The 11,557-nt window shown below is 38.1% G+C and overlaps 1 protein-coding gene across 1 annotated transcript; it reads left to right on the top strand.

The window, feature by feature from the left end:
* Positions 1 to 1,920: 1,920 nt before the first annotated feature.
* LOC108359828 (uncharacterized) lies at positions 1,921 to 7,969 on the top strand. Its single transcript, XM_017611918.1, has 5 exons — positions 1,921 to 3,291; positions 4,237 to 4,396; positions 6,104 to 6,203; positions 6,273 to 6,479; positions 6,546 to 7,969. The coding sequence occupies exons 1-5, from the start codon at positions 3,184 to 3,186 to the stop codon at positions 7,369 to 7,371; spliced, it is 1,401 nt and encodes a 466-aa protein (XP_017467407.1). The 5' UTR covers positions 1,921 to 3,183; the 3' UTR covers positions 7,372 to 7,969.
* The last annotated feature ends 3,588 nt before the right edge of the window (positions 7,970 to 11,557 follow it).

The raw sequence follows: 11,557 nt of genomic DNA, 5'->3' as shown, positions 1-11,557 counted from the left end.
GTCCAACTTAGCGGTATGGAAATGTGAAATTTTGCTTTGGAAATGAAAACGAAAACAAGCAATGTCAAGAAAACAAATGTCTAGCAGGCTAATAAACAAGTGAAATGTTTGAGTGGTTGTGAGTTGCACAAGTGCCTAAATATTTACAAAACAAATAATCCACGCGCCATTAAAAAATACAAAAACAAAGGCACTCGAATAAAGCGAAGCGCACATTAGCGCGATTCCATCGTTGCGAATACGTTGCGAATTCGGCTGTTAACTTCGAACCCGCAAACGTGCGCACACTTGAGCGATTTTTTCGCGTCGATTTCCGATGTACAATTCACTCAATTTTCCCTTTATTTCGTGTATTTTCGCACTCGGCGTGCCCAAATCGTACAAAATACTATTATTACGAACGTTTTTATTAGTTTTTGTACATTACACGTTTTTTTTCTTTGCCTTTATTGCTGTGACACCTTTCTTCTTCTTCTTTGACGCCTTCAAAACGCTGCAAGCCGCGTTTCGAACGCGTCAATAGAGAGGAACATTGAATGTTCGAAAAATTCGCAGCGACGGAATCGTGCAAGTGTGCGCTAGCGCATTAAAATGTATGGGTAGCATTGTTGTAATTTTTGGGCTTGCGGATTCGCAACGACAGAATCGCGCCAATGTGCGCTTCGCTTAAACCTAACAGAGACGCAGTAGTATTACTTGGACTTTATTGTTTCTATCTATGTATTTTAATTTATAAAATTTGAGTTTTTAATTTTTTCATTTCTCCAACACATTTTTCGCGCCTAAAAATAGCACACCACATCTCATCAAAATACGAATCAAAATTAAAAATGTGCCACATTTTCAAAGCGAAATGCGTTCGCGAGTGTTCTTTGTTGGAAGTAACGTGGAAGCGAAAATTCAAAGTAGAGCTAAGATTTTGAGTTTACTTTTGGACCGAGTGAAGTGCGGATAGGTTGCCTGTCAGTACCGCGGCTGCGGCTAAATAGATAAATTCGTATACAAACTAAATATATTTATACACGATTGTGCTAATATTTCAGAAATCGTGCTGATCAATCAACAAGTGTCTCTTCGAAAGTGTTGTGAAGTTTTTGTTTAAGATTTTTTTTTTTAGTTTTGTTGTGTACATATTTGCTTGAGATTCTGCCTTTACTAAAGACTTCAACAAGATTTTAGTGAAGCGATTCGTGATAGTGTAAAATGACATATAGGTAGTGCAAGAAATTTCCGCCTAAATACTTTTTGCTTACAAAATTGAGCCAATTTCATCACTCACGACACCAGCATGCTGGTACAATCATAAAATTTGTTTAATTAGTTTTTGAAGTCGCACCAGCAGCTGGTACAATCACACCACAAGAACATACACGGCCAATCGACTTGGTGGGCCATTTAACAAATTAAGCGTATTAACGGCCGTAAACTTATCTATTTTAAACTACAGTTAAATCGTTAATAGATAAGNTCACTCACGACACCAGCATGCTGGTACAATCATAAAATTTGTTTAATTAGTTTTTGAAGTCGCACCAGCAGCTGGTACAATCACACCACAAGAACATACACGGCCAATCGACTTGGTGGGCCATTTAACAAATTAAGCGTATTAACGGCCGTAAACTTATCTATTTTAAACTACAGTTAAATCGTTAATAGATAAGTTAACAGACCTAACACGTTTACAGTATGTATGTATAAAAACGTAAGGAATATACAATACAAATATGTATATATACATATATCAGTCTTTGTTAGTTTAAAAATTAATCTCTTACATAAAAAAAAAAAAATGAGATCAATTTAAGCATATACAAGTTTTTCATGTCAAGGATGAATAAATTCTCCAAAGGGCTAAAAAAGGGCTAGGGGCAATTTTTAATTTATGTGGCCAAAAAAAGTATGTGGTAGCTAAATATAGCCACTAAAGGGCTGAAACGGCAACACTGTTTAGGATGGAACTATGCCTGAACGGCATTTCCCTGCAGGGCCTGAAGGCGTACAGTCTGATGGCGCTGTAAGCAGCCGAGTGTAGTTTCCTCAGTCTCAGGGCACTCTCCTTGATAAAGAGATCAATCGGTGGCATATGGCATTCAATGCATCGGATGGAGATGATCTGATTAACCCATTAATGGCAAGGCAGGCCGACATTTTCAACAAACCAGTGAACCGGGTGAAATAATTGGGCGAATCACCGCCTGGTACATACAAAAACAAATCATTAGATCAGGATGTATTAAAATACCATTTCACTTGCGTGGTAACCAACTCTGGATGAATAAAGATCTCATTAATGTAAGGTAAGCGAAGGTAAGTGAGTTCAAGGAGATTAACAGCGTCTCTGAAATCAATTCAGAAATTTACCTGCTGTAGAAAGTGAAATCTGGAACCTATTCCCTTACAGCTGTCTTGGTCATGTGTTACGAATGTTCACAAGCACTGCAGATCTGAAAGTATCTGAAGGTCTGATATGTGAAGGAACGTCCAAGTCAAGAACGACTTGCCTCTTTTTGGTAGGGGTAGAAGAGAAAGAAGAATCAAACTTATAAGCCACCCTAATGTAAATACATTGATATGTAAATTATGCATATATACATATATGTATCAGAATGTGCTTTTCCATTCAATTGCTACCAAATAATAATCAATATTTTAGTTGCACAGAAAATTGTAAAATAATACAAACAAATGGCATGAACAAAATGATGGCTAAACAGCAACAACAAAAACAATAAAAGAAAGAAAAACCAACAAACCTCAAAGAACAAAAACAACAACAATAAACTCAAGCCGTCGCTGGTGAAAGAAAAGCAACGTTAATTAAATAGTAATGTCCGTGAGAAAAATGTCAGCTTTGATTTTGTACTCGTAAGCGAGACTCAAGTTGCTCAAGAATGAACGTCAGGTGTGCCAGACAAGCAATACGGTGTCAAGCAATAGCGTTAGATCAGTTAAACAAATGCTACGCGCACGAAACGCAGCATATGCAAAGGCGCTAGTGCATTCATAGCCAAATCAGAATCGCGTTTTTGTAATATATAAATAGTACAGTGTTATTGAAAGGTTTTTGTGTAGCAAATAAGATCGAAAACAATACAATAAAAAAACACAATTAGAGTGCATTAAAAAATTCGGAAATTATATACGTTCAATAAAACGACGAGTATACCGAAAAATCGGAAAATGTTGTCGAGCAATGGCAATCAAGCGCAGTATCTGTATTTTTTATTATCGGGCGCGGTGGCAATGGCCATTATCATACTCGCCTATTTTTCAGTGCGCACAACACTAGTAAGCAAAAACAAACACACGCAAACACATACACGGACACGGAACAACTAATCTACTACGGTCAAAACTTTGCAAAAACAACTTTTTGATGTGTAAACAGCTTAGCTCTCGGTATTGGTAAAATTTGCGTTAACCCAGCGGCAACTTTTTACTGTTTCTTGTGTAACCAAGCAGAAAATTGTTTTTAAAGGCCATTTCGGGACTAGTTCGGGACCATTTCAGGACTCGTTCGAGATCATTTTGGCAAAAATTCACAACTTTTTCTGAACCCTTTCAGGACTACTCAAAAAAAAAAAATTTAGATACATTTCGTGCCTAGTTTCGAACTACTTCGAAATGATACCAAACTACCCTTGAACTGTTCCCGAAGTGGTTATAAAAAAGCCGTTTATTGCTTCTTCGACTGTTTCGGGGCCTGTGCAGGTATATTTCATGACTAGTTCGAGATCGTTTCGGGTCTAGTTCAGGACTATTTCAGTACCATTAGTTCAGGCCTATTCCCAGCCTTTCGGGACCAGTAAGGGATCATTTCGGGCCCGTTTCAAGACTTGTTCAAAATCATTTCGGGACATGTCTACGACTTTTTCTTAACCTTTTCAGAAGTACTCCAAAACAATGTTAGATACATTTCGTGCATAGTTTCGAACTACACTCAAATGATCTTAAAATAGTCCTGAACTAATCCTGAGGTGGTTACGAAAAAGTAGTGTCCTGCTCCCGACAAAATGAATAAAATGAAATGCAGTTAATGTTTAATTTCTAGCCTAACCAATTTTTTATATAACTGATTCGAATAACGCTTTGTTAAGCCGTACACACATGTTTACACATCGAATTTCATGAGTACCTGGTACTCACATTATTTTTCGTTTATTAACTCAAACTTCAGTGGAATAGCCTTTTTGCTTGCAATGAGTTCTCACGCCTATTGTTTTCTTCTTACAGGATTCTAAGCTGCGCGAAGATCTTAATTCATTGCAAAAATCTTACTTCTACGTAAAACCAACAAAGTCATGGCAATACAACAACTCTTGGCGGCAAATTGGCAGCAAAGCGAACCATTTAATCTACTCTGCATATTTCGATGACCGATTGGATGTGCTTGGTAAGTATGCTCAAGGTTACCCTGCGGTATAGGAATTTGAATAATCGTAAGACATAACTTACGTAAAAGGCGATTAAAGTCCGTAAGGGCGTGTAATCCAAATTACATTAGTGCGTCTCGTAATTTTAAAATTAATTAGTATTGTGGTGAGTGTTGCCCTTTAAAAGCACAGGTAATAGGTTGAACAATTAAGAGATTGTGCATTGCGATACCACGAAAGCCGAACGGAGACCATTAATTATGAAATTACGAATGCGGCTAATTTAAATGCCTGAGAGCTCTTCGGGGATAGTTAGGAAGTGCGAGCCAAAATGCTTCCTTCTTATCCTCCCAAAGGCTGAGCAGTCTAATAGAAAGTGCTGAGATGACTACGCTTCAACATCCTGGTGGAAAGTTAGAGCTGAGACTTTGTAAGCATAAGGACCTCCATTGACCGCTCATGGCCTACGATCCACCGCAAGAGTGAGCCCCAGAAAGACAGAGGGTACGCCAGCTGATCCATACCCGGTGATAGTGTTTCAAGAGTTGCATTTCCTTGCCAGCATGACCCTTCAGCCAAATTAGCCTGATTAGGAAGTCCTCCGATACGATTGATAGAGAGGTCAGACAACACCTCACCAATTTCGAGCGCTCAGCTATAGCGTTCAGAGCCTAGATAGCCCTCTGGCTACTAGAACCTAACTTACTGACGTCAGACTCTTCTGTAGTGAGTTTACCGCTTCCTTTATGGCAGCTATTTTTATTTGAAAGACGGCCGGAAGCCTGAACATAGTTTTGATGGAGAGGTACTTGCCTCTTGATCCGTCCGTGGAGAAGTTCACTTCTCCCTTCTTCCTGTAACCCCGCACCACCCAGTCTTCCCTAGAGAAGGATCTATTGGCAGAAATTTCGAAATCGCAGTCTTTTGAGGAACGAAATTGAAACCTTCCATGGTGTCCAGCTTTCCAGCCTAAAGGCAAACAGTTCGTGCTGTGACAACTCTGCCAGCAATATTTATAAGCGTAATGTTTAGCCTGTTGCGCTTATCACAAGGAGCTCCCGTGCTACGCATCCCTATTTTGTAGAGTCTCCGGCAGATAAGCGGTACAACCAGGGAAGTTCGTCACCAGCATTATATCCAGGGTTATCTTATCCATCTCTGTATATGTGCCATCGGCTATATGTGGGCATCCTCAACGTCGGCAGAATACCTTCCTAAGCCTTTTATCCCAGAAAGCAGATTCCACACTTCTGCAGAAGTCGCCGATAAGGTTATTTTTGCTTTTCCCTTTTTTTTTTGTAGAGTCTCAGGTTCTGTTTGAATGCTTTTTTTTTTTATGAGAAATCTTGAAAATGAAAAGCATTTTTTATTTGATTTTCCGTGAAAGCGAAATATTTGGCAGTAATACCAATAAGACTTAAGATGTCTTTCATGTAGCGAAATCATCCTTTTGTTCCGAAGATTTAGGCATACAACAGCAGATAGTTGTCGGACAACCGCAGTTCGTAGTGGTACGTGGAATCATAAATCTGCCTTGTTTAAGTAAAGAACTGCCACAAATAAGCTTTACATTCTCTACTTAGCAAAGCAAATCTGTAATTATAACCCACCTAACTCCTTGGAAAATCCCGTTAAGCCCACTACTGCTTTCATTTATTTTTGATTAGTTGTGCACATTTTTATTTATTCAATTTTGAATAAAAGTACTTTCTGGCCTAACTTTTCAGATTCAATCATTGATCATGAGACCAGAGTTCCCATAGGCTCGTTGCGCATAATCGCTATATTGCCACGACATTTCAAGGATGCCGTTACCTGTATCATCAGGTATGCGTAAATATAAAGGTCTCAATATTTTATAGACACACTAATTATTTCAATTTATGCAATTCATAGATTCGAGGACTTCGTCGATGAATTTGTGCCCATCGGCAAAGTGGTGCCTCTGAACGAGCACCATGATTACACATTCGCGCCATATTCCATTATGTGTCCCCTTTATGTGGATCGCAACAACACTGTGCTGCGCTTGCCACAAGCGGTGGCAGTTTCTTATCCGTCCAACAGACTTAGCCAGCTGAGTCCCACATTTGTGCCCATCAGGTAAAGCAAGCAGTCCCATTACCTTCATCGTAATACAAAAGTAAACATATTTTCTCTCTTTTCCAGTTATCCCCGCGACTTGCACCAATTATTTTCCCTTTCACGCCCAGTGCTCTCAGTTTGTATCGGTCCACTACAACAGAATTACTCGGATGTTTTGCGTGTCGCCGAGTTCGTGGAAATGTATCGCATACTAGGCGCACGCCACTTTTATTTCTACCACCTCTCCGCTAGTGAGGATGTAATACGTCTGTTGCAGCACTATCAGCATGAAGGCATCGCCGACGTGCTGCAGTGGAATGTGCCAACTGAGTTGTTGCCTGATGTACACTATGCTGCCATAATGGCGCATATCAATGACTGCGTCTATCGTGCAATGGTTGTTGAGAACTATCGATACGCAGCCGTGGTGGATTTGGATGAGATACTCATTCCGCTCAAACACAATTCCTTGTCAAGTTTCCTGCGACAGTGCGACGAGGGACGCACTTCAGCCTACATCTTTCGCAATGTATTCTTCTATAAGCTGGACAGCAATGACAGCTTTAGCCTGCCGGCGCACACTCGCAATCGCTTCCTATATACACAAATGAAGGTGCGACGTACGTTGGATATTATGCCTGCTCATCAGCGTAGTAAATGCATCGTGAATACGCAGTCCATCATCGAGATGGGTAATCATTTTGTATGGCGTGAAGCTCCTGGCTATACGGAGACGACTATGCCCCAAAGTGTGGGTCTACTTTTCCACTATCGCGACCAGTGCATCAATTGTAAGGCCCAACTGATGGTAGACTATACTGCGCGGCGATTTGGTTCGCTTCTTTGGGATCGGGTAGACGAGACTTGCGGCCAAGTTTTCACCGAGCGCGGTATATGCGAAGCGGTGTAGGGGGAAGTGGGTATAGCATGATATTAAAAATAGAAGACTAACTTACTTGATTTCAGTGTTCAAATTGCCTATTTAAGACTACTTTAAGTACTTGCAAATTTTGTTATTAAAACAAATAGATTCCATAAATAAAGTTAAGTTAGTATTAAGGGCACAGTTTATAGTTTAATTAAGAATTGTAGAAAAATATGTAAATATTAAGAAAGTATAAAAATCTAGGCAACTGTTTATTTAATAAAATTTTATCGAATTTAACACTAATTGGCTATGTCCATCGCAGAAAATTTATGAATGAGATTGCAAACATGTTTGCCGCAAATTCCAAACAATAAGTGTCACTGTAATGGGTAATAAATATGTAGCTATAGGGCAAATTCAATATGCAACGTGCATCTTGTTGTGTACTTTTTATATTATAGAATGTTAAAATAACCAAAAATATTGGAGAATTTAGAGATCAAATGCATCTCTAGTAGCACACTGGTATATAATGGGGCGTATTCTTGTTTTCGTACGAATCGAAAATCATGAAATTTTCCTATCATTTTCTATACAAAAAATTTAAATCTTCGATTCGTACGAAAGCCAGAATACGCCTCAATATGATGTAAATTTGTGAATACACCAGTGTGCTACTTCATATGATATTTGGATGTATTTATTTTATACTTATACCGAATTTCCTCTAGACATTAAAATTTTAAAAAATGTATGCAACTTAAAAAATGCCATGTAAAACGGACATAATCACTATATTAAGAACGTAATGGATATATTGTATTGACCAACACTGTCTCTAAAAGTTCTGTAATTTAATGCCTAGTCGAAATTCAGCATTATTGTGGTCTTGTGAGGTGCCACACCCCTTGTAAACACTCATCCCATTTTAATTTACTATAAGCTATAGCTATGACTATACACCAAATATCAAACGAAATACAAAGCTGATTAAAATTTTCACGCCTTCGCGATGTGCTAAGTTGACTTTGACTATTTAACAGGTGGCATCCCTCCTCTTTGATATGAAACCTTTCCAAACCCATTTATATTGATACTCATATTGAAATAATTAATTTAACTTGTTAAATAATTTGAATTTAACTTTTCAAGAGGTGGTAACTCTTTTCACACTCCTCAGAAATATTCTAAATGTACAAAATAAAGATTTGTAACACTCGTTCGTTTGCCGCCCATATTTTATTAAATATTGCCAGGGTCCAAAACTAACTGTTATTTCGAATTTAGAAAATTTCATAACAGTTATTATAACCCAAGGTTAGTTTTTACGTTGCTTTATAAACGTCGTAAGATAAGAATATTGACGAAAATGGAGATGGAAAGAAGATAAAGATGATGAAAATAAAAGAAGAGTGAAATAACTGTTATCAGACATCATAAAAATAAACGTTGGGAAATAACTCTTATGGGCGACGGAAAACATATTTCTTCTGCCTAACAGTTATCAGGCAAACGTTAGATTATAACTCTTATTGGCGAAATAAAAAACATTTCTCATCTAATAATTGCTATGGAACAACGTTTTACCGATAAAACTTATAACTGTTATGCCCCTGCATATTTCATAGAATTTGTGTTTAATTAAATAAAATTCCAAGTGGCAATTCGCTTCAAAATTTAGCTACAAACCTTCGTCTTGCCAAGAGGAACTCGTAAGGATGTGTGTTTCTACAATCGGATGTCGGTAACGAGGTCTATAAGTTTCCAACAAACCAACATCCATCTTTATACACGGTGGCGCAAAAAGTATTACCCTATTTGAAGGCGTTGACTTTGGCGTTTTTTTTTTTTTGGGGATTTTACGGATAGCAGTTACGAAATTTATTATGTTCCTAAATTCTTTGAATTTACTTTTCCAAGCCGTTTGATTTATCCAAATTTCATACGCAAGTCCGGGGAAGAGTGATGGGAACTTTAATGGCAGTGAGGAAGATAAGATTAATCTTCCCATATTCCTAGACAGAACAATTTGAACGAATTGGAAAAATTAAAAAGGATATTTGGATAGTAGCTAAAGAAGGCTCTGAGCATAGGGTCCCCAATTAAGGCGGTCGGTGAACTCCTATATATATATTTTGACACAAGACTAGTAAAGGGGTTTTTTTGTTAGACATGTGCTTTTTAAGAAGAAATAAAACGCATATAGTTTAATGTTGTGGCCAAGAATTTAGCTTCATTATAAAGATAAGGGTTTGCCATTATGTTTTAAAAATGATTTCGTGCAAGCGACCACCGCGGCTGGCTCGAATAAACTCCTGCCGAGAGGTCCGATTTTCGACCACTTTTTGCAGCAATTGGGGCCGCATGTGAGCAATAACGTGCCGAATATTCTCTTCCAAGGCGTCAATCGTTTCGGGCTTATCTGCGTAGAGAAGCGACTTCACATAACCCCACAAAAAATAATCCAGCGGTATTAAATTGCACGGTCTTTGAGGTCACGCCAGAGGCCCATGACGCCAGATAATGCGCTCACCAAAAGTTTCCTTCAATAAATTATGGTTTCGTTGGCTGTATGACATGTAGCGCCGTCTTGTTGGAACCAAAGGTCGTCTACATCAACACCCTCCAATTCAATGGATGGGCATAGCTCCAATTTTTGCGCGCGAGGGCGGAGGGACTTCGATACTCTGCTCCACAGCAGAAATGGCGTCTTCGGTGCGCATTATCCACTAGAGTAAACGTGGTGCAAAACCAATCCATGGTTACTGGAATTACTGACTCTGCTGGGCGATTATGTCGACCGAATATTGGACGCAGCGCGCGTTGCTGTGGGTTGGGTAACCGCTTACACGCAAAGCTCAGTTAAAAGATTCCTTATATGACACCTCTCATGCAATGCCAAGTATGTATGCCCTAACTATAACGTATGATTCTCAATCAGCCGAGCGTTATAATTTAAAGGGGGCAGATTCTGCAATGCATTTCCGAGTTATTTTCCATCAAAGAAATTCACTTCATGGGATATAACGGTCCTGGATTGAATGGTTCCTTAGCACTAGCGTTCCTACATATTTTACTAGAAATCAGAAACTATCTCGTGAAATTTATTCTTCAATCAATTAGTAATACCTTTCTAAAGCAATGTTATGTCCAAGTAAGAGATCAATTGACCCAGTAAGTTGAATTATCCAATATTTTTATCTTATTGTATTTTAGTTTTTTTTCTACAGCAGCGCCTGCCGATAAATTCCAAATCTTATCAAATTCAGCTAAATTTGTGCGTAAGTGAATGAAACCAGATAAATGGATATTTGAAACGATCGCACACATATTCTATTGAGTTTACGCCCACTGAAAGAGGGAAATTTAGAGCAAACGCTTTGTATGGGATCAGTTGTATTTAAAAACACAACGTGGCTAGTCAAAAGTTTTGTTAAAAAAAGTAGTGATGTTAAAATTTCGCACTTCAAAAACGGCCAAAACGAATAATGCAAAGGTGAAAAATTTTGAAACAAGTTTTTTTTTAAGTGAAATTAAGAAGAGAAAACCAAACAAAAATTATATTCTATATTAAACGCTTGCAGGAGGAGAAAACGCAGCTCGATGATAAACAACTGGTGCAGCTGATACGCGCGACACCAGCACGCAGTTCGCTCATTCTGGCGCTGAGTTGGTAAATTTGCCAAATACCAAGTGAAACTACTTTAATACAAGTTTAACGAGCTCTATAAAGTGAAATTTTCATACAAATTTTCGATTTATAAAGTCCTTATTATTATTTATGAATTTGGGTAAAAGTTTTTATAATGCATTTATTTTTTTTTATCGGAAAGAAAAACCAAAGCCACACATTCATTTGGCATTAAATATGCTAAACAAAAATTATAAACAGTGTTCCACAAAGCTAAAGACGAAAGGCATCTAAAAATCTTTATACAAAATTGATAAAAGTTAAAAGTGATACGAGCACTTAGAGAGTTCAGAAAGTGTACAGCAGAGCCATACAAAATTACGAGTATGATTGTTGTGTTTTTTTGTGTGTTGAATTTGATACAACCGAAAAGTTGGTGAGACAACAGCAAATGATTAATGTCCGCATTCTAAAAAATAGCTGTAAAGTCAAATCTTTGTCATTCTTTTTATTTGGCGCTAACGCCATTTCCTCTGTCTCTTGCAAAGTTCCGCCAGTTGTTCACACCAAGTGTAATTTGTGAGAGTCCTTGATTTT

This window comes from Rhagoletis zephyria, unplaced genomic scaffold (assembly GCF_001687245.7).
Source record: "Rhagoletis zephyria isolate East Lansing unplaced genomic scaffold, Rhagoletis_zephyria_1.1 Rzeph_scaffold_00001, whole genome shotgun sequence".
Lineage (NCBI taxonomy): Eukaryota > Metazoa > Arthropoda > Insecta > Diptera > Tephritidae > Rhagoletis > Rhagoletis zephyria.
Note: the sequence above shows the minus strand (reverse complement) of the source record. Positions and strands in the feature narration are given on the sequence as shown.